Below are 24,177 nucleotides of genomic sequence, written 5' to 3'. Positions count from 1 at the left end.
TCCTCAAAACCAAAACATAGGTCACAAGTTGACACAATGTCTGTGGCTTTTCGGTGAATATTCATGCATGAAGGGAGCAGGCTGCAGACCGGGCGGGGGCAGCTCTGTGATGTTGTGCCAAAGGATCAGCACCAGCCCTGTGTGTGTGTGGTTGCCCCCGGTGACGGTCTGAATGCAGATATTTTCAGGTGAAAACTTTGCGCACGTTTGTCTTCACCACACGTCGTGAGTTGGTCCCTCCCCAATCTCTCTTCCATTTCACACTTGCTTCTTGTCTCTTGTGGTTTTTAATTAGTAGATGTGTAATTTTGTTCAAATTTGCATTTGTCCTTGGTCCCATTTAAAGGTTCAGGTCAAACATTTCTGCACTTTTAAGCTAAGTATTGACAAATCTGTTGCATTTAGCAATCGTATAGTTTTAAGTAGTGCTCTGCAGTTAATCACATTTTAAAGGCACACTGTGTAACTTTCTGGAAGTGGTCCTGTATGATTCCCTAGAAATAGAAAGTTTAAAACATACTTTGGAACATTCTTCATTAAGATATCTTTTATACCATACTGTAGCATATTATAGCTAAAGGAGATCAGTATTCCTTTAAAGGTGATGTATGTGGTGTCATCTCTCCTCCAGGATGTCAAGGCCCAGCGCAGCCTCCCTCTGATTGGCTTCGAGGTGTCTCTCCCTGAAGCGTGCGACCGCTTGGACAGACGCCACGCCTTCAAGATCTCCCAGAGCCACCTCACCCTGTACTTCAGCGCCGATGGGGAGGAGCTACAGCGCCGATGGATGGACGTCCTGTCACGTGCCGGCCGGGGGGAGGAGCTACAGGTGCACCAACCAATCGCAGAGACCCTGGAGGAGGAGGGGGAGGAGCCAGCCCCCCCAGACGGAGACAATACGTGACTCTGACTGGATGAGAAGTTACGATCAAAACTTAAGAGAAAAGGCAATCTTGGTTGTGTATAAGCGATGTGGGTTCACTTGCATGATTTACACAAAACACCGGCCCAGTGTCACTAAAGTGACTAAAGTGCACTGGGCTTAAAATATCTTCCCATTTTCAAATATTTACAAAAACTTCCAATCACGAGTCTGATGAAAAAAGGGACTTTAAATACTATATCTCCCATGAGCCTCTGTGTCAGTCACTACAGACATGACCTTTGCCCTTGAGTAGTGACATCAGATTTTGTAATATAGTCAAAATATTTCAAAACTTCACTGTGCCATAATCGTCCCGGCGACCAATGTTTGGAGCGATCTGACTGGCTGAAGGTTTTACACAGAGTCAAATGTTTATTTATTATTACAATATAGTTATTGGGTGCTTCAAAATAAAAGCACAAACTTTAAAAGCCAAATAGATTTATTATTAGACATATTCATATGGATCACGTTTTAACCCAAACCAGAACTGCTGCTGTTTCCGAAAAGGAATTAAGATATGTGAGATTTTTTTTTATCATTTGAAAGCATTTGAAAAAATAAATACGATTTTGAAATGAAGCAGGCTTGTTGTGCTCGCGAGAAAAACAAACCAGTTTCACCTGTGTTCATGGTCCTCCTTCTGTGACACGAGAAAAACTACATTTCCCAGAGGCCCCCTGTTATTCTGCTGCTGCTGTTGCTGCTGTGAAATTTAAATCAATCTGAAACCTGTTCCAAATAGTCTGTCAGTTACATTGAGAGCAATTAAACTGTTTCTAAATTGGTTTTATTAATAACAGAAAACGTTATGCAATTTTATTGTAAGAAAAGATTATTTTTATGACGTTATTTATAAAAGATTCTGTACTGCCCCTTCTTATTCCTCTACCATAGTCAGCCAGTTTACAGGCCACACGTTTATCAGTTATAACTGTTTAGAAAGTGCTTCCTTATTCATGGTTGAATCTCTGTCCAACCTGTGCCACTGAAAAGAAATGAAAAATATCTCAAACAAAGCACTGTACAGCTCTTTACTCGGTCCTCGGTCACACATTCTGCCCTGAGGCAGGCTGATGGAAACATGGCAGTCTAGCAGCATCTCTAATGTCACATGTTGTGACAGATCCGCAGTTTTCATAATTAAAAGATTTGGCCATCTCAAATTAACTGACATACTGTAATAAAAACTGTAAGGTTTCAGCTGAGCGTTTGTCTCCAAAATGACTGGAGTTTTAAGAAAAGGATCAAAAATTGACTTTGAATGAACATATGGACAAATCAAAGACTTTTTTACCATGTCTATCCAGTATCTTCTCTGTCCTCCTTTTGGAAGGGTTTTTCAATTGAAATATTGGTATTATTCTTATTGTGGAAGATGTTTTTGATTCTGGGTTGTTGTTGATGTTTTCTGCTTGATGCGAGAAGAAACTAAGACTTTTGTAAATAGAGTAATTTATTCGTGTAAAGAAAAGGCTGTTCCTACACTTCTGCTTCCCGGGTCTGCACATGCTCAGCCCACGCACAGGTGGCCACAATGCCTCCAATGGGTCAGAGGAGGAACCGGACTAAATCAATGAATAAGGCCATTCATGTTAAAACAGTATTCAACAAAGTTTGACCATAGTATGGGTTATGGTTGAAGACAGTTTATCTTTCCCCCCAAAGCGTATGAGAACCTGAAGAACCATGATCAGACTAATAAGACCACACCAATGGGGCAGATGTGATGCAGTGTGTGACTCTTTTAGTTCCTTTAAAGGTAGAAAAGTTGAGTTCAAGTGCAAACCCTTCACCTCAACGACCCTGCTTAATAATCTGACTGTACATATTTGACAGTGTAATACCAAAGCTCTGTGAAGTGTGCGGTTGCTCCTCTCCTGTGCGTTTGACGGCTCATGTGTGACTCTGGTATTGGCGTGTTCTTAGCGTGTCTATGGCGTGTTTTCTCCATGTTAAAGCCAGTCTAGTCTTGATGGAAGGAAATGGCCAGTAACTCACCTCCAGCGCCATCTGCTGTTCCATCACATTAACACATGCTTTTACTCAGCCTTTCAATGCAGTTCATGTTGATGCAAGTTGTTCCAACCAGCTTTGTCCAGCTATTTCTTTTCCTAAATAGCTTATAAAAGTACATCTGGTGGAATGTTTTCAGATTTTCAAGTTTTCAAGTTCAAATTTATACCGTGTCATTTTAACAACATTGATTTATTTCATTGTACTTTTTTCTTCTTGTGCCAAACGCATTTCAAATAGTTTTTCTGTTTTTTCAGTAACTAGTGGTGATAGAAATTTAAACAATTCTTAAATGTATAAATTTCTTTAATAAGTTCTTTCTGATTGCAGAAGTAAACTACATGGTAAAATATAGCATTGTAAAATCTGTATATTCCAAAACTTATTTTACCTCTTAAGTTTTATCTAAATATTGCAATATATTGGTCAGGCCCTTTTAGATAATGTTTACATGAAAAGAATACCTCAAATTATTTGTATGAACAACGTATTTAAATTGCAAAACTCCTTTAACAGAGTGCTATTTGCTAATTGACCAGTATTAGAGAATAGATTTTGCCACTTTTTTGATATTTATCTGAAAAGGTAACCCCTGAAATGTTGATGCTATTTGTGACTGCTGCTGTCAGGAAGCCAGTCATCTTGTCATTCATTCACATTAAACATCCAACATTCCTCTCTGGTATTAACACACTTTGGTGCTAGGAGACAAGATAACAGCACAATTCTGTCCCAACTTTATGTTTTTTTTCAATCAAGTACAGTCCATTTAAATGTTTTGCCTTATACATCAATCTTGTGCCAAAAGCAAGGAGATTCTCCATTCATTTGTAAATGTTCACACATACTCCCTGCTGTCGCACATATTCTTCCTTTTTTGAGAGTGTGCTTTTGGAGACAGTCGATGTTTGCTTTTAGTTTTCAATCAGTGGTCTGCAATTCATTCTTGATGCATTTTATAGCCTAATACAACAGTTAGTGCATTATTAAGTCATCCTAAAAGTGATCAGATGCGTTGTGAATCTCTTGTTTTTCAGATCAGTTTGTTCTCACAGTTCTCTCCACATGTCCCTGACCCTCACTCTTTTTCATTCATTTGATTTTATATCCCATCACTATAGTAACCGCCACAATCTCCCGTCTCCATGGTAACCTCCTCACATCAGAGGCTCCATAACCATGGCAACAGCCTCAGCACCACTTCCTGTTTCTGTCTGTCTCCAGTGAACAGCCTCAGCACTTCCCTCTCATGGACTGTACATAGGACATTATTATTATTAATTATTATGGAGTATTAAGAATGAATATTATTGATTGATATTGGTTACTGCAGGTTTTGGTTAGTGGCCGGCCACTGCCTTCCTCCTGTCGCTGTCTGTTACCCACAATGCACCTCTGTATGAAAAATAGAGTGACAAATGTTTATGAGGTACAAGTCAATAAAGAATCAAAACTACTCCACTGGTTTGTAAAAGTTTTTGTTCTAGTTTACACCTAGTTTTTGTCCCTGATCAACTCAGGGTTGCTCTCCGCTGAGAGAAAGCGACTACTCGAGTAGAGTTAGAAAACTCAGAGATGTTCAACCTCGACTTAAGACAGCTGATACCAGAAAAGAGGCAATTCTAGGGGGAAAGAAGGTCATGTGACCCTGGACCATGCTTTGGCCAGATGAGAGCACATATTTATTTATTACATTTATAAAAATGTTCTATGAAGACTCATATACGATTGTTCTAAAGGCCTACATCATTTTGTAGCCTATATATACATACAAGCAATAAACACTTATTTAAACTTTTGTTGAGTGCTGTGTAGCTCATTGCGTATTTGTATGAGTACACATATCAAATTTAGATAAGTATGTTCCATTAACCTAATGTTTGCATAAATTTATGTAAAAGATAAACGTAAAGTATAAATGAATACAAATCAAATCATTAAACTCATGTCAGGCCTTGTCAGACACCTGATCCATCTGCGAATGAGGAAGTGAACTTTCCAATTAGAACGCTCAATCAGCAGCAGACTGGTTAAACTCAGGGTTAGAGGAATAAAAGCTGCTCCAGACCAGGTTAGTTTCAGAGACACTAGGCGCGTTCGGGATAAGCAAGACCTGTGCAGATCCTCACAATATGAATAAGTGGTGCTGACAAACTGTTTAGCACAGACTTTAGAAATCTGGTGGGTAACACATGGAGGCAGCATGTAGATGAACTCAGACTCGTGATGATCTCATGGACAGTTTTGTCAGTTACAGGTGCTAAGTGAGTCAGCTCTATGTCTCTAGATGGTCTTAGTTTTTTTTTTGTATTTTGGGATTTAAAGCATTATTAATGACCTGAACTTTGTCATTTAAGAATAACGCAAAGCCATTACACTTAGGTGTAGAAATTTGTTCTTACGGCAGCTGAGCTGGAGGGTTTGTTAATCTGTTTACTGTGGCAAATAGGGCACGTGAGTTATTACTGCAGCTTCCAATTGTTTCAGAACAAATATTCTTCCCTAGTTCTGCATAAAATTTGGGCATATATGTACAACTTTTCTTTGTAAATCTCTTTTTGAACCTGGAGCTTTAACTTTAACGGCCAGGTGGCACTCCCTCTTCTGTGCCCTCTGCTGTGGGACAGCATCAAGCTCTTTAGCTTTTCTGGGTTATTATCCACATGAACATTGAAAGCATTTATAATAACTAAACCATTGAAGTCAGTGCATACAACTAAAGATATCTCAGTAAAATCATCAATAAAACTTTAGCAGTGCTGGGGAGGCTCGTATAAAACAATGGAGAGTGTGGATGGAGACTGTTTTAGCTCCATTTGAAAGGATGCATACTCAAATGATGAATACACCCCAAAAGATAACCTGTGGTTAACTATTTATTTTGGGGGGATTTTCGGAAGAACATTTTGGCCCATAGGCTTTACTAGACGGGAAAGGTAAGCGTGAAATGTGGGATGAAAGAGAAGGGAGGACATGCAGTACAGTCGGGACTCGAACCCACAACAATACTCAGACCCAGTATTAGCTGTTGGAAGCTAATGGAACTGCTCTGGGGACGGATGGAGGAGAATGTTCTTAAAATCCTTTACTTTAAAAAGTCATAATTCCAGCTTAATGGAAGACAAAAACTGATTTCAAAGCAAAAGCTGGAGCAAGCAAGAAAAGCATCTGCACTCTTCGGAAACAGGAAGCAGAAATGTGTAACATATGTAGGTTGGGCTACTAGAGATGCCAGAAGTACATTTATTTATGACAAAATTAATAGTATCTTATACCATCAAAGCTATTTAAAAAGGGCCTGATGCAGAACAATAACTGCTGTAAATGTGGAATTGAAATTGGCACACATCGTCATTGTTTCTGGCAGTGTCCCATGGATAGATGTTATCAAAAATGTTGAGAAATTGCCTGCCTATTCCAACATCACCACAGCTGTGTCTACTGGACTCACAATTTGAATATATGGGTTTGCCATTGGTTTTATTGTAGTTGCCAGGCTAATTATGTGGATCTGGAAAAGTCCCCATAAACCAACAATTGAGGATTGGATTATATTGATGACACCAAGACTGTGGCACTTGAGATGATGATTTCCAAAGTTCATGTTATTCAGGATAAAAAATGAGGGTTTTTTGTTTTGTTCTGTTTTTTCATTTCCTCTACATTTATTAGGAGAAACGCTGTAACTGAATCTTGATAGATATGTGCTACAACTGCTGCTTTATTTGAGTGAGTGGAAGAAAAAAACTGAAAAAAACAAAAAATAACAAAACAGTGAGGCATAACAATAAAGGTCACATTCACAAAAATACACATTTAAACATTTAGACCGCTAAACAGTGGCAAACATATAGGCTATTTTTTTTCTTTTTCAACATATTGGGAAAGCTTGCATTATTATGAACCTCTAGCCTGAACCACACAATATTTGTATTGTAAATCTTTGTAATAGGGTTTTGTTGCTTATTATCTCTATTCAGTTCTTCTGTGTTAAAACGTGTATACATTTAGATTTGTTTTTCTGCAGCATTAAACCATAGCATGCATGGAAGATCAACTGTAGAAACTGTAATACAAAATAGCGCCAGTAGATGGCGCCTCTCATATTAATAACCACCGCAGCCTCGACTCAGCTCTCAAGTTCCCTGTTCACTGCAGAGACAGAGGAGCAGTGAAGGAGCAACTAGTGCTCAGGGTAATCTCACTCACCCCTTACACAGTGAGTGCGCTTTGGAAGTTCCGAACGTGTTGCCAACATTTCTGATGATTTCTTTGCAGGTTTTACTCTGTGCCATTTGTGCTGTTTGTGGGAGCAGATGTACTCACAGCTAGAGCCCGTGTTATCATCCAGACCAGGACTAATTTACATTCTGAACTGTAGAAGCTGTCCCCTCCATAACACAGGTTTTCACACAATTTTACTTAAAACACATTAAAATATTCGAACCATGATGAAATTGAAGGTGCGCTATATAACATTTCTGGTGGTGGGTCCGCCACCTGCTTGTCTTCATGGAGATGTTATTGCTTTGCCTAGAATTTTCATCAGAATAGCATTAAACTTACCATTATATGTAGCCTATCCCCATAGATACAGCCAAGTCACAGGTCAGATCTGAGAAGAGGCGGGCCCGCTCATAGTGTTTCAGTCTGTTATGCTTTTTTGTATAAACAATTTATCTTAAAAAGTGGATTCCAAGGGAAAATGATACACGCTAGAAAATTACTTTTGAGACTGAAAGAAAATATATATAGGAAAACGTTTCGGAAATTTGACATTGCTGTTACAACCCCCTATTAAATAAATAGAAGCCTTCTAATGTCAAGTCATTGGTGTCACACTGTTAACGTATATTGGCATTGGTGTTAAAATATCATATTCATTTAAATTAACCAAATTGAACAAAAATCTAGTTCTACCTCTTCTATCTCTTTTGATAATTGATAATAGGGCTACAGATAGAGACAGATAGCGAACCACCCAACAGAAATGTTAGTGCACCTTTGAACTACACTAAATTACACTATTTAGACCCTCGTCGTGGTTAAGTTGGGTCAAGTCAGCATTAAAATGAAATGAGAATAAAAACAAAGCTGTTGAATGTATGCTCGCTCCCGTGGCTGGACGATGCGCGCTCCCGTGGTGCTGATGAGGCGGATGACTGAGAGACTGCGCGCGACCACCACCACAACAACAAACACGCGCGGGGACAATCGGGGCTGCACGCGGGGCTTGGCACTGACGCAGGGCTCGGTTTGGGTTCGGGCGGATCATGTGACCAGCGGGGACCCGGTGCCGAAGACCGACCCGAGGGAGGAGCGCTGGCCGAGGTAAGAGCGTCTTTCCTCGGTCACACAGGGGATGCAACACCCGGCAATCCCCGGAGCTCGTTAGATACGACTTCAACCTTTTGTCACTTGTTTTTGTGAAAGTATTTATGTTGTATTTGGTCAAAACTATTTTCCAAAACGCTCTAAATCCACGCAATAATTTGTCAATAATTTTCCAGTTATGGTTTTGGTGCAAATTCTGTTTTTGTGAGATGAACTTGATACGCGTGAGTTGTCTGCGTTTTAGGGCGTGTTATTGACAAAACATACCAGTACATCCAATTAGAGGAAAAACTGCTTTTTCTTTCTGGTGAATGCATATCTAAAATGTGTAGACTATCTCTGAATGTATTAGCATAAAACTGACAATTATTTAACACATTTTTTCCCACTGACAATCTTGTCTCACTGATTGTTTTCTCTCATTTAGAACGCTAAACATTTTCTGAATAACAAAATATTCTATTTCATTATTCGGCTCACATTATTCCCTTTTCTTGTGCCATTTTTCAGTGTTTTTGTTTGGTTCCTTTGCAACATTTTGAATCTGTTGCTTAAGGGACATTCAGCTGCCCCAGCCCATCGCACTCTTTTTTACAATCAAGCGTCCCTATCTTGCCTTTTTATGCAATAAATCTATCTTTGAAGCCTGTTTTACGACCTCAGTCTTTATAGCCATCAACAACAATTTGCTTTTGCATAATTTCCAATACATTCATTTGTAAAGTGTCATTTTGTATTCCAAACCATTCTTCCTTTGCATAACAGTGCACTCATATAGATTAACCTTGCAAAAAATGTATTTTGAGATTGAGCGCTTGTCAGGTTAATCGGCTTGAATAGCTAACAAAACAAAACATAATGGATGGGTTTGAGTAATGCGTTTGTTTTGGGTTAGTTTTAACTGTTTCAACTTTGATGACTCTTAGTGGAATTGGAGTTGAATTGTGGATGTTTGAAGTTGCAGACGTCTCTGAACCGCGCCGAGCCAGAGTCGTCTGAGGGAGTTCTGTCTGACAGGAAAGGTCACGTTCCAAAGTGCCAAATACAGGGAGAGATCGGGTTGCTAGTGAAGTCAAGCTCTCTTCATAAGTCCTCTGCTTGTGACTTATTGTTCTTTGTGTCCGGGGTTAAATGAGGAGTGCCATAGCTGAAAAATTTAGCATGTTTTTTCGTAGTTTTTTTTTAGATTTGGGCTGAAATTGACACATTGAGAACCTGCAAAGTGACATGGCTGACATGTTATATCAGATTTGGGCCAAGGCCTCCCGTGCTAACACATCTTCAAGTGCCATAATTGCTGAAGAAAATATAATCGCTAAATGTTAATAGAAAAAACATGAGCTGCTGTGAATAAAAAACAGAATAAAACGCTAGTAGTTAGTTTGCATCTTTTACGAGTTACTTATTCAACCGTCCACAGCTCAAATCTCATCGCAAAGAAAGAAAAATAACAAAAAGTTCCCCACTAGTTCAAAGAAAAAGTGCCAACGATAAAATATTTGTTTCCGTCATTCATTTTTTAAACAAGGAGTCAACAAGGTAATTATTGTGAGAGGCCTATTCGTTCCTTTTTATATAAATATAAATAAATACAGATAAACTGATGATGAAAATAATACAGCGAGCAATTTATCGCTTTGTGTTATTTGTAACTCATTTGTCAATTTTCACCACAAAATATGAAAACGTCTTTTGATTTGACGTCTTGGTTAATTTGTTATTTTGTTCAAACGACTTCATCTTCATCTTGTTTTCCCTCCGTTTTTCTTACTAGTCTCTGATCTTGGTTGAATATTTCATGTTTTCCTTTAAAGACAACGGTTTATATGTTTTTCTGAACTCTACCAATCGCAGCGCAGGTTAGATGTCACATGTCCACAGTCGTTAATTATTCAACTGCTGCAGAGTTGACAGGTTTGTATCCACATATATCGCAGGAAAAATCTATTTTGTAACAATGCCTAGAAGTCAATTCAGTATTCTATAGTGAAATGTGCCGTTTAACTGTCAGATTGTAGATTTGTTGTCATAGTTTATGGTTCATATCTTTAATTACTAGGTCTATCCACATGAAACAAAAGCTGGCAGAAAGTTCAAAGTCTCCTCCGTTATTCTACTCCAAAGAGTTTGTTCTTGTTTTCAGTTGAAAGGACTTTAAGACATTAATATAGCAGGTTTGTGGTGCCAATCTCTAACAAATAACGTTAAACAACAAACAAATTTGGATAAAAACTGTCAAATATGTTCTGGCTCTCCATCTGAATTTGTGACATTATCAAATTCTAGAATGTGATCACAACTAAGTTTTTCGGCAGCAGGATAAAACGTCCTGAACATGAGCCAATACAATGTTAAATAGTAACTAAACTAACACTTTAGTAACTAAAGTGCAGTAGAACAACCTGATTAACTGCTGGGTCACTTCTGGTAAATACTGGTGTGATATTTCTCAACTATGTAGGGTTTGTACAAATAGCAATTAAATGTGCTGTTCATGACTGTCTTACAATGTGAAAAACAGAACTAGTTAATTGTAAACTCTATCCTAATTTTTCACCACGATGAGTTTGTCGTAACTCTCTGAGCCCAGTGCGAGTTTTGCCGTCACAGTGGTGCTCACAAACATTAGCATGCTAATCGTACACTTCCTGCTTCGCTGAGAAAAAAAGTTTTATAATTAAATGCAGCAAAAGCACGGAGGTCTCATTTTGACCCAAATAGACGATTTTACAACATGTACTGGGGCAAACCAGATTTGACTTTGTTACATGACTTTGTTATGTCTCCACTGCTCTGACCTGGAACGTGTTATTCATGCTTTTATAACCCGCCACTTAGACTACTGTAACTCTCTGTATTCCGGGTTAGACCAGGCCTCCATCCACAGCCTGCAGTCAGTCCAGAATGCGGCTGCTCGTTTGCTTCACAAGCACCAGAAAATACAATTCTAGATGTTCTGAGGTCACAGTTAAAAACCAGAGGGGACCGCGCTTTTGAAGTGGCGGGTCCAAGACTCTGGAATAGTCTTCCTCGGGACATTAGAACAGCTCAAACTCTGAATATTTTTGTTGAAAACCTTGTTTACACAGGCTTTTAATCCATCTATATCGAATACAGTGACTACATATATAAATGTTTATATTAACCTCTGAGGCTCTGAGCATTTTTCCTCCAACACTTAGTCAGAGCATCACTGTGTGCACTGCACCCTTTACAAACCAATATGCCATGCCATACTGGAAAAATGTATCAAATGTATTGCTGCTCTCAACATAATCATAGGTATATTGCAATATTTCTGATATAGGGATGAGCGATGGGCTAATTGATACTGAAGTATCAATAATTTAATTGAATAATTGAAGTATTGATTAAAATACATTTAAACCAAATTCTATTACTTTTTGAAGCATAGTTTATATTTTAGGTTTTCTCCACATATATTTATTATTTTATGTAGGTTCAAGCTAATGTGGAGAGTAAATAATGATAGTCAAGGTAAAATACTTTATAGCAGAGGAGTATCAAGGCATTTTACAAAACTCCTTTGCATTGGATCGATATTGCAATATTTGCCATAGTATTACTTGGTATTGCATCTAATTAATATCACTGGAATTGCCCATCATTTATCGAGATTTTTTGCAAAGTAGGTTACATTTCCACATTAGAGTATAAATTGTTACACTAGCACATTTTTATCTTACTGACCACATTAAGACTTTCAGATTCTCCAGTTCACGGCGCAGTTGTTGGGGTAGAAAGCATTTATGAAGTCAGCATTTCATTCATTTTCTGCGACATGCCCAAATCTTCCCGACTCCTCTCTCCTGGTGTGAAGAGTTCCCAGATTTAACTCTGTAGTCCATTCATGCCTCACTCTGCTTCATTGAGATCAGGAGTAATCCCTGGAGTAATCAGATTACCACAGATTTTCTCACATTTCCCTGGATTAAAGTGTTTCTCCGTAGTAGATGGAGACTCTGCTCTGCACTGTTCACATCTGGATTTAACACCGACACACACAATCAGCCCGAACATTATGACCACTGCAGGTGCAATGAATAACAGATAAACTCTCCTAGTTTGGCTTTATCCATTTTCCTTTTGTTTTCCTTCTGGTTTTTGTCTTCAAAATTAGAAGCAAATCAGGATTTTGAGTGACTTTGGTGGTACAGCTCTTGTGGTGTTCCTGGCCTGTAGTGACAGAATCAAAAAAGGTCCCAGGAAGGAATAATAGTGAACCAAACAATAACAGTTTACTTTTGATGGTGGGCTTCTTCTGTGCCAAACTAACACAGAAGCGGTTGCCATTTTGCATCTACCTTCAAACTAAGGCTGGTTGAGTTGAAGATAAATATTGAATTGTTGTTTGATACTGTTAATGACAAATATCTATTTGATGATTTCTTAATTGTCTTAACGTACGTCTACGCTCTATGCACACCTCAACCCCCTGGTGCAATGTTTCGCTCAAAGCCATAGCAACAGCTAATAAAATATATAAAAAAGAACTGCCCCAGAATTGATCCAGTAAAGATACATTTCAGGAGGGGGCGGAGCTGGACGCCAAAGTTCTTGATTCATTCATTACTACATAAGTCTCATGGCCATGTGCCGACAATATGAGCTTGTTTCGGTCTCTTGGATCATGACTATGGGCATTTAAATGAAAAGGAGGTAAGTTTCTGAAGAGAGGGAACCCCGGTGCCTTCCAGGGAGGAGATGTTTATAATATGGGACAGTACACATGAATCAACATGTGTTAGTTTAGCAGGCACATTCTGTAGTCCCATTCCCATGCAATCTTGACTATTAGCCTATTAGCAGAAAGGAGCAGTGTGACATTCAGAGTTGTGAGTTTTTTTCCTCTTCCATCCTCCATGTGTATTATACTGTGTCTATAAGAGTCTAGAAGAGCTGACAGAGCCCCCCCAACCCACTTCTCTCCTCTTGCTCTGAATTATATGTATTTTCATAATTTAGCACTGCATATCCCACAATTCTCTGCTAGGTTTGTTGCTAGGAGACTCCTAGTGTCCTCCTCACATCACTTCTTATTTAAACTTTGATAACAACACATCTTGGGAATCACCTGCTTCCTGCCGCATGGCAACAGACTCTGCTGCAGTTTTATTGGATAATATAACAGTCGAGATTTCTGGGAAATGTAGTGTTGGGATTTCATGTGTGAGCTCAGCCCAGTTCTGTCCAGGACTTTGCAGGTCACTGGGTCACTGTGATGTGAAGGAGGTTGAGATGGAGTGAAAGAAGAAGTGGCTCTCCCCTGGAAACAGCAATTCTCAAAATGTATTAGGACTGTCACTAACAATTATTTTAGTAGTCAACTAATCAGCAGCAATTATGTTTTCAATTAGTCCACTAGCAAAACACGTTTTATCTATTGTATCATCATTTTTTTTTATTATTAACCAAATAAAGGGTGAAATATGGCTACTAAAGACTTCTAGATAGAGAACATTTACAAATGAAATATTTCATTGTTTAAAGTAAAAAAACTGTTTACCTTTTTTATACTTTGATTTATTAGTTCAGCTATCTTTGTTATAGAAAAGGTATTTTCCACATGTGTTTTAGAGTCTGTCAAGTCCAGACAACAATTACAATCATCAACCTACAATAAACATATCTTGTTATAGTCAATTAGTCACAATTAATCAATTAACTCTATTAGTAAGATTGTGATTAGTGGTGGCCAGTGAGGTCATAGACATAAAAACAGCCACATCTGTCAGTCTGTCCCAGGGCAGCTGTGACACACAAAATTGACCACCGCTAGAGTGTGGCCAAAGATTAGCAAAGGAAAAATGCACTAGGTGTACAAAGATTATAAATAGCATTATGAAAATGTTTTTTATTTAGTCTGCATTTTTATATAATTGTCATAAATGTTGAAGAACTTGTGGTTGCATAATGAAGTATTTTAGATATAATCCAGTCTTGCATAAAATCCTTATTGGATTACACATTGCAAATAATATTATATAAACTCATAAATCTAAATCCAATCTTGTTTTATTTTTGTACAATTAATATGAATTGCAAGTTTTGTGCAAGATTTGAATCAGAAAAATCGTTTTCACCTCCATCCCACCATAAAAACACATTATACTTCCTTGTATTCATGTCTTCCTTACATAAATGTGTGATCTGCCACAGTCCAGTGTTCTGAATGAGCTCTGAGGAGGATCTGCAGCAGACACACAGAGAACGCCCTCGGGTTGAAAGGTTATTGGCTAAAACTCAGCAGCTCTCGACCAATCACGAGCCGGCGTCAGCAGTTGGGATTCGGTGCATTGTTGCCGGGCGGATTCTGCTTCTTCTGCTGCCACTGACCTACATTTATCTGCACAACACAAATAAATACAGAGAGAGAGGAAGAGAGAGGTGGGAGGAAGAGAGAGGGAAGAAATTATGAGAATTGTGGAGATATTTAACACATTAAGTGCCCAACATGCTTTGACAATAACCAATCAAGCCACAAGAGGTCACAAGTGAGTGCACTCTTCAGGCCATTACCACGCCTGGATAAATGCAGAGAATATAGGACAGCTCATTTTAAGACTGGTTTACTGCAAAATTACAACAAATTAAAATAGATATTTTTTGTGTTTTCATTGAAAAAACATTTATTACATGTATATACATTTTTGTTCTACATTTCATACTCAAATTCAAGGTTTAGCAACATCCACATTATTCTCTTTACTAATCAAGCTCCGGTCACGAAACATGTTGAACCAATAACGCGTGTTTCTAATTTAGCCTTTAGCTGTTAGCTACATCCAGTGGTCAGTCCACAGACCATGCACAGTAGAGTTCTCTTCTGACTATCTGAAAACGCTTTCTGAACTGTGGAGGATTTTTACGATGCAGTTCCAAAAGACTCGCCACTAGTCTAACTCACAACAGGTTAAAGATAGTTTTTAAAATATGTTTTTTCACAAAGGCCCCTGCCATATGTCCCCCAGCAGACGCACTTGCTACAATGAACAACTAAAGTTATCACTGCTGGAAATACAGTGGTTAATCCCAAGATCAATCCAGCGTTTGGTGAAGACCGTTTATATGCTTTTTGCCATTTTGTTTTCCCCTGAGTCTGCGTTGTGGCTTGTCTTATCATCTCGCTCTAGAGTGTTTAGGGGCCGAAAACAAGCAGTCCCCTCTGTAAGACAGCACCTCTCATACAGTTCACTTTCTGCAGTGTAAACACCACAGCTCCTATGGAAACATGGCTATTGTGTCTGGGCAGGTCACATGGTAACCAACCCTGAATGAAGAGTATAAAAATACCCATTTTATGGAGCCTTGACGAGGTATATTAATATAATTTTGTCTTGAATAATTTTACCCTGGGTTTCTCGGACAAAACCCCATTATTTGAAAGTATTGAGTTCCATGTGTCATCTTTAATGGATGCACAAAAGAGGTCTCTCGACCCAAATAAATAACCAATCCTTCAAATACATTTCCATAACCACTGAGCCAAATATAATGGCTGTTAATTCATTTTGATTAATGATTATACTGTGAAAAACTGAGCATATATTTTGACATATGGGGAAAGCTTACATTTCTTATGAACCTCCAGCCATACAATCTTTGGAAATTTTAAAATAGGATTTTGTATTTTATTCTCGCAGTTTGCCTTAGATGTGAGAAGAGAAGTCAATCTTGTTCTATTGAAACCTAATCCACCTCCCGTCCAGTGTGGTAGAGCAGGTCGCACTTATTGATATTGATTTGTGGTTTACCACAGTTCAAAAGAAAATATGTTATATCGTAACAAGATCTGCTTTGGAATACACATGGGAAACACTTCTGTAAGTGGGGCTATGACCATCTTTATTGTCTTAACCTTTCACCACAATGTTAAATTAAGTTCACTTTATTTAGTCAAATCTGTTTTCATTTTGTTTAACACAGTTTCGAAATTGTCTTCTATTAAAAATATATATTACTCTACAACCATATGAAGTTTAAACTCGATAATGCAGTTTAATTCCGCAATAATTAGAAACTTTTAGCAGAGTTGAAATTGAGTCAATACCAAAATTGTCTGCTTATCAGAACAGTTTGTGTTCTCTACCTACAGCTTTGATTCTAGGATCGTACAAATGCTTTATAACAATAACATAATCTGCCGTAACCTCCGTACTAACCACTCTGTTTTAGTAACACAGGCAGCACATGAGGGAGATTCAACCCACGTCAATAGAACCAAATAATGTCTTCTAAATAATTTTGTAAAAAGCATAAATGCAGCAATTATGGAGGAGGAGTTTGGGATTAGACCAGCTCTAATCCAAGGTTAGAGGTCACAGATTATAATTCCAGATTTAACTTCACTGTTTGTTTCTGGATCAGAGCCAGAGCGAGAGACAAAAAGAGATTTCAAAGCCACACTTTCATATGGCAGATTTAACCCTGGATCTGAACCATAACAAAAAATATAACGTACAATTTCAAGTAAATTTACCTGAGTATACTTTTAATATAATTGTACCACTACTCCTCTGTACTTTACTCCTATTCTTGAGTAATATATTTGTCAGTCAGTAAGTGTGCAAGTGATAAAACCCTTATGTTGACTACATTGAGTTGAAACAATCCTTTTTCAAAATGTATCATTCTTAATGTGGTCTATCCTCTGAAATGTTTTGTATTTGTTTGTTGTGCTTTATTTAACATTTTGTCCTTTCAATTACATTTACTTAAACTTATATGTTACTCCTACTCAGATTTAAGCAGTAATTTCCCCCAATACTATTTTACTCTTCAGTAGATGTCATGTGAAATCCCGGATCAGGACCACAGCCCTTTGGGTCGTACTGAGCATGCCCAGTGCAGCTCCTCATCATAAATGTGCCTTACCCTGCAGTAAAATAAGAGAGCTCATAATAGAATGTCCTGAAGTGACTGCTTCTCTGTGGAAGTGAGGTGTCTGAGGTAACCAGCAGGGAGCTCTGTTTTTTAAATAAGATGAAAGAGGGAAACAACATCAGTATTCTCTTGAAATCCCCGCTGCTTGTACACAGACTTGCATACCCATAATTGACATGATAAAAAATGAATCCTTACTTGCAAGTATTGTTATTTGTCCCTATACACCTTTTCCAGATTGGCGGTAATTTTACTGTTTATTTTGTTCTTCTCAGAAGACAGTCAAGCTGTTTGATATATTCCTGATTTCAAATATGTATTATTTACAGTTTTTTTTTTTATGGCTGGTGTGGATTAGTCCTGGTTTATACTTAGAGCTTGTCCTGGTTTAGATCTAGTTTAGTCCTGGTTTTGACCTGGTATATTATGCTTTGGACCAGTTTTACACGTTCTTTGAGTCTTCTTATTTTGTAGTTTTCATTTTAGCTCATCACGGGTAGAAAGAAGGAAGATTAACCATAGTCAAAGACATCCTCTTTTAATCAAGACAATACTTAATATATGAGACTTTGCCATGCATCCACACTTTTCCTACAATTACAGTACAGTATATACATACCGCAGACTACAAACTATTGTAACTTCTTATTTCCTCCCCCAGAGAGCGCCAGAGCCCTCCCGCAGAGAACAAAGCAGAGTGTAAACGAATGTAAATGTAACCGAAAGAGCAGGATTAGCCTATTGTTCTGTTTATGTTAATCACTAAATAAAAGGCTGGGGGAGAATTTACACAGAGGACACACGAGGACAACGCACGCAGTGTCAAAATAAAAGGATCATACCTGGCAAATTAATTGTAAACACTCAAAGCAGCAGAACTTTCCTTTTTTATCCTGACATGAAATAGTGAAGTTAATTGTAGCTTCAATTTTAAAAAAATCGCAGTGCAAAAGGTATGAAGTAAATAGTACGTGCGTTATTGTTTTGTTGTGAAGTCTCTTGGGCGGAAGTTGAATGCGCAGGTGAGAGTCTCGTGCGCAGAAGTCGGCTACAGCCCGACACACGCTCCACGCTCCTCAGAAACTTCTGCCACTACAGCTCCAGCAGCAGCACGTCTACTACTGCTACTGCTACTACTTCTACTACTGCTACTACTACTATTACTGCTACTACTACTACTACTACTACTACTACTACTACTACTACAATACATTTTTTAATTAATTGCCAGGGCCATTTCCGCAGATTGATCGGATTAAAAGAATTGTGGACGTTATAACGGGATTTTTACACGGATCGATCACTGCAGGAAGCGACGATTTTTCTTGACCAAAAGAGGTAATTGAGCATTGAAAGTAAGATTGAAAAAAAAAAGCATGATACAATTTCATACAATTCGTCATTCGCTCATGAATGCCTCTGTTTTTGCTTTGCTTTCATTTCCCCCCCCCCCCCTTAAATGTCTTAAATGTACATTCTCAGACTTGCTTTTCTGTCACGTAGAAACATATTTTGAAAGGTTGGACAATCAAAGGTTGTAAAAGTTAAAGGGGTTGGTCAGAATTCTCAGCTGTTGTTTGTTTGTTTGTTTTTAGAAGTCTGTCAGAAGTCAGGATTCAGGAAGCAAAGCCTGGATTCACATCACAAAATCTAATCGTTCTGTGCATTTGTAAAAAAATAAATAAAAAAAAAACAGTGGTTGGATCCTGGTCTGTTAAAATGGATTGAGAGCTTGAACATGTTTTGTAGTCATTTGATCAGATTGATTGGTGTGATTGCATTTAAAACATTACTAACATTAGATCAAGTACTAGTTGTTTGTAGCACAACAATCATGAAAAAGTGTCTTCCACATTCTGCTTAACCAAATGCCCAGTGCAACACTCTCTTGTTTGTGGTGTTGTCCTTTTGGCAAACATCCAAGAACACCTTTTCCTCCAGAAGTGAATGATGTAATGCCGGACGTCTGTTTTGCATGGGTTTGCATGAGTTGTATGTGTCTATTTTTTCCTAGATGAAACGTGGTGGAAAGATTTTTAAGGAAAATATAAAGACGGGGGATAAAAAGATGATAACGTTGTCAAATATAGTGGAAGGCTTTTTGAGGTTTGAAAACAAAGAGAATCAGACTTTGGGGGTCTTAATATCTTGATATTTTAACAATGCTTCAGGATGGAATGTGCTAAAATGTACCTGTCAATGTCTTGCTTGGGGTTAAAGTATCGTACAAAATGTGAATAGACCATCAAATAAAACACAAGAGTAGAAATATCACTTTATTCACTTGTTCGAAAAATTACATTAGAGATTTGTGTTTACTTTTAACAAACTCTTTTTGCTGTGATTTTACCATTATTTGATTTACATGGATTGTTTTAACCGTAGTTGTTTTTCTGAGAGCCTGCAACATAATTCCAGTCCCAAACCTGGGCAGGGCCTGGAAGTGTAAAAAAAGCAAGAAACAAATGGGCCTCTTGACCTTTTTAGAAAGGGCAATATGTACAGTATGTGTGAAATGGGACACAATACAATACAATACAACACAACTTATACATGTTTTATTCATTTCTTACATTCCTTTTTAATTATATTTATGAATTATTGTCTGTAAAGTGATTTAAACATTTGTTACATGTCAAATCAGGATTGTCACTCTTCTGTAAATTAAGGTAAATTAGCATATTAATGGGAGCCTGATGGAAAATAACAAGCACAACATTGTTCACCACTGGGACCAGAAATCATGAAAAAATTTTGATCATTTGAGATTTTCTGGTACAAAATCTTGTAATTTAATTGAAAAAAAATCTCAGTTTATTCTTTTCAGTACCATTTAAAAACCTGACCAAATGATTTACAAAAAAATAAACAAAAAAAGTTCACGTTCTGATTTAAACTTTCCCGCCGTGTCCTGTAACCTTTTTTAATGCTCAATCCTCTAAAACACATTTTAACTTTTGTCAGCGGAACCTCCTGCACATCTGCGACTGAACGGCATCAGAGCGCCTCACCTGTTCACCGCCCACTCCCTGCACTCCGGCTCTGAACGATGCAAATGCAGTTCTGTCTGTGTCAAATATGCTAATGATGCTAAAACGAACCAACAGCTGCATCTCTGATAAACCCGTGCGTGAAGAGGGTTTGAAGTCTGAATCAGAACAATTAGAGATGCGCTTTCCTTTCACAATAAAAGCCCGCCCACATTTGCAGGGACGCTAAACAGTTCCAATGTCGGTTTTTCAGTTAATTTATTCACCGCCACACAATATTTGCACACATTTAGACAGGAGCAGTAACATAAACAGGAAAAAAAAATACTTTCAGTATAATTTTCTGCCATCTAAAATTTGGAGGTGTGTGCTTGTGAGATAAGAATATAAAACATAAATGTATAGGCCAAGGAACTACAGTCATTTAACAAAAACGTCCATTTGGCAAGTTGGCTCCTTAATGATAGGAACAGGAGAAATAGAAATCAGAAGGCAAGATAAATATTACATGTCGAATTTGATGTTACATGTTGTTTGATGAAGTTTTCGGAGTGTATTTGGTTCAGTTTCACCTGCTCTTCTGGCAATGCCTTTAAAATGTATATTTAAGTTTGACATTTATTGTTCAGTTTGTTTATTATGTGACTTGGGGAGCAGCGAAGCAGAGAAAGTGTCCTTAGATAAGTTTCCTGTTTTCACCAAATGCCCCTTTTCCTCTCCTCCTGCTTTCTACCTCCAACATAAGCATGAACGTGATGTAGGATGTTTTTGATTTTGATATATTAATATTGACTGCATTCCCTAACATATCAGGCACATATTTGTCCTTAGTGCATCAAGTGTGTCTTCCTTTTTTATCAACCGACTACGACGAGTTAAAATGTAAATAAAAGTGCAAAAAAGCAAAAAGTGTAAATATCAAAAATTGTATAATATCCCAGAAAAATACATATTATAATACATTTTTTCAAGTTCTTGAATATTACTGTAATGGTTCTTCAAATTTGAAGGCCTTTACTATTCCAGATGTTGCAACGGCATTAATTGTGCCAACCTCGACATGAGCTGTAACAATAACTGAAATTCTTACAATATCGTATTGTCAAAAGTCTCACAATAATACTGTGGGCATGGCAATACATCAAATGACAAGCTCCTTTGTTTTACGTTCATTGTTTTGTTTGAACTCCGTACGTAGACCATGATCCTTCAGTGCGGATGTTTTTAAGCACTTTTATTTGGAATATGACGTAATGATTTGCGAAAAGCTTGTCACGGCATTTGTAAAAGAAAAGTACCATATCTGCAAGTCTGCTAGCCTTTCCACAATATCGCAATAAAAAAATCATACAGTGAAATGAATATCGTGATAATATCGCACTGTGAGATTTGCATATTGTTTCACTCCCTAATAGCGGGAGACTTTTTTTTTTTAGTTCTCCATTTAACTGAACAAATTAATCCGTAGTTACTGGAACTCTTTTGAAGTTGGGGGATCAGGTCAAAACTGCTGGAACAATTTATCCGGATCTTCCAAAGTATTTCGCGGGACGTTCACACTCTCAAAAATGTAGAGAAAGTGGAATGCAAACGAGTGGACCCAGCATCTCTTTCTCGACCGGCGTATCGAGAGTTCCTGGTCCATCTCTGGTCACATTCTCGGCTCTCAGTCGTGTTCAGACCTGTCTCTGTCCCCAGCCTCCGTCTCCTGTATCACGTCACAACAGGTCTGTTCCGCCAACACGCAACAAAACGCACCGTCGCAACGTCAGAATCTAATCATTTCTGAACAATTAATGGGGAAATTTGACCGTTTTTTTCTTTGTATCTTTCCCTGTTGACAATTTCCTTCCTTAATCACGGAGAGCCAATTGGAACTTTTATAATACATAAGACAAAGAACGCAAAATAAGGATGTCAAGATTATCGGGTTGTTAGATAATTGTGATTATTCAGGACGCAATATAATCATAATCGCAATATTATATAAAATAGAACTAAAGCAAAAGAATCGTGAGGCATCGTGAAGTCTTTTTACTTCAATTATTTTTTAAAAATACACCTAAATATAATAATCTACTTTTTATTTGGGTGTTTTTTGTTACCGTCCCTTTATTTTTTGTGTGTATAAAGGAAAATGAAAGATTTCGCTGTTGTTTGGTCATGTTCTCGGTATTTTTTTCTCACAATAATTGTAGCACTAATGGTAAGAAACCCTAAGTTTTAAAAAATTCATTTCACATACATTAAAATATTCAGTGAAAATTTCATATCCATATCATTCATAATGTTTGCGGTCATTTTCAGAAGTTAAATGTGGCGATTTTAAAGAGCAGCGTTTGCCCTGTGTGTGACCCCAGCAGTGATGTCATAAGCACATCTGTTTGGTAAATAAAGTCTTTATAGTTTGTTATGGTTAGTGCCAGACCTCCTGATGCCGGAATGAAGCCGGTCGGACTCGGGAAAATGATGTCTGAGAATAAAGTCTGGTGATAATGCAACACTTGGATTCCCATAAAACAACAACAAAAACAACAACAACAACATCATAACGGAACCTTACAAATTACCAAATACAAATGGCGCCTATGTTTATGTAACTGGACAGTCGTAGAAATTATATAGAATATAGATTTTTTTGGAGGCGATAACGAATCCAATATTTGTCTTGCTGCTGTGGCCGTGCAGTGTGTATGGATTGAGTTTCTAAAATCCATAGCAAGTCCCAAAAATTAATGTTAAGGTGTAGTGAAGTTCACAAATACCTTTTTCTCTTTGTAAATGTAGTTTGTTGTAGTTCATTTGTTGCATGATTGTGTATTTTTAGCCTAATTTTTGCTTTATATTAAAATTTTACTCATTAGTCTGTTTCTAAAGGACAAATCCGATGCACACTGGGAATGACACTTTGGCACACACACAGATAATATTGGCCAAATGTTCAATATAAACCTGACATAGATGTCTAGGAAACTGCAATATTGATATTAGAATAATATACCATTCATCCCTTGATACTAGTTGATATACTTTGCTATTTTGTTGCCTGCTTTCCCTGTTTCAGTCAAATGCTAATATCTAGCCTACCATAAAGTCTACCATTTCCTTTTTGTTTTGGTTGTGGTAGACTAGTTGGGACCCCCTGTTGACTGTGTGTCTCTCTGATTCTGACACTTGTTGTTATTGTTGACTCAGATGTTGTTTTTACTACACATTTGGCTCTGCTCTTATAAAACAAACTGCTGTTGTCCTAATGAGAATGACAGATGATGTGGTTTTTACCTAACATGCCAAGACCAGGCTAAACCAGACCAACTGGAGTCCTAATATTTGAAGAATGCCCCTAAACGGACCAGGTATAGACCAAACTGTGTGAAATGACTAAAATGATCAGTGGTTAATATGCACACATTCATGATTATTTTATTAGCTATTAAGTACTATTTACATTTTTGCTCTTGACCACAAATAATTCTGACAAACCCACATTCATCAGTATATTTTTTGTTCAACCACTGAGAGTAAACTGCATATTCAAGCTCAGATATTTTTTGTGTGTGATTTTGTAACGCTTATGTCTCTATTGTGTGATTTGGCGGTGTATCTTTGACCCCGCTGCTTTCTCCTGCTCTCCTTCTAAACTTAGTGCTGAACACAATGTGCCCTGGAGCCTGAGAAAAGGAAACGGGAAGCGCGGACAGGAAGTGAGCCCAGAAAACCAGGAAGAAGACAGGAAGTGAGTTAGAAAACACGGATGAGGAGCGAGTGGCGCTGGTGATAGGGCAGCTGCAAAACTTTTGAAAATGTAGACAGTCTGGTTTAACATTGGTTGGACAAAATTTTAATTGAACTTGAAGTAAAATAGGCCTAAGTTCTACCTTCAATCTGGCTCAAGAAATATCGCACATTATTAAATAAATGTCAGGTAATTGTAGTTAAACACTTTGACGCAGGCTCACATTCAAAAGAATCAATTACATTCATTGTAGGGCTGCGTTATTCCACGTC

The 24,177-nt window shown here is 37.8% G+C and overlaps 2 protein-coding genes across 3 annotated transcripts in view; both read left to right on the top strand.

Annotated features, from left to right (window-relative positions):
* Positions 1-3,506, top strand: part of fgd1 (FYVE, RhoGEF and PH domain containing 1) — a 28,671-nt gene extending 25,165 nt beyond the window's left edge. For both annotated transcript variants that reach the window (XM_072449401.1, XM_072449402.1), the window contains exon 18: positions 632-3,506. In XM_072449401.1, coding sequence (XP_072305502.1) covers positions 632-904 — 273 coding nt within the window. In that variant the 3' untranslated portion in view covers positions 905-3,506. The remainder of the gene's footprint in view (positions 1-631) is intronic.
* A 4,545-nt stretch (positions 3,507-8,051) lies between these two features.
* ccdc120a (coiled-coil domain containing 120a) overlaps positions 8,052-24,177 on the top strand; it is a 30,418-nt gene continuing 14,292 nt past the window's right edge. Inside the window, exon 1 of the mRNA XM_072449400.1 lies at positions 8,052-8,272. The gene's annotated coding sequence lies outside the window, so the exon portion shown is untranslated. The remainder of the gene's footprint in view (positions 8,273-24,177) is intronic.

This window comes from Eucyclogobius newberryi, unplaced genomic scaffold (genome assembly GCF_026437365.1).
Source record: "Eucyclogobius newberryi isolate DKJ021-1_F unplaced genomic scaffold, fEucNew1.0.hap1 SCAF_17, whole genome shotgun sequence".
Taxonomy (NCBI): domain Eukaryota; kingdom Metazoa; phylum Chordata; class Actinopteri; order Gobiiformes; family Gobiidae; genus Eucyclogobius; species Eucyclogobius newberryi.
This window is presented reverse-complemented; position numbering and strand designations above follow the sequence as displayed.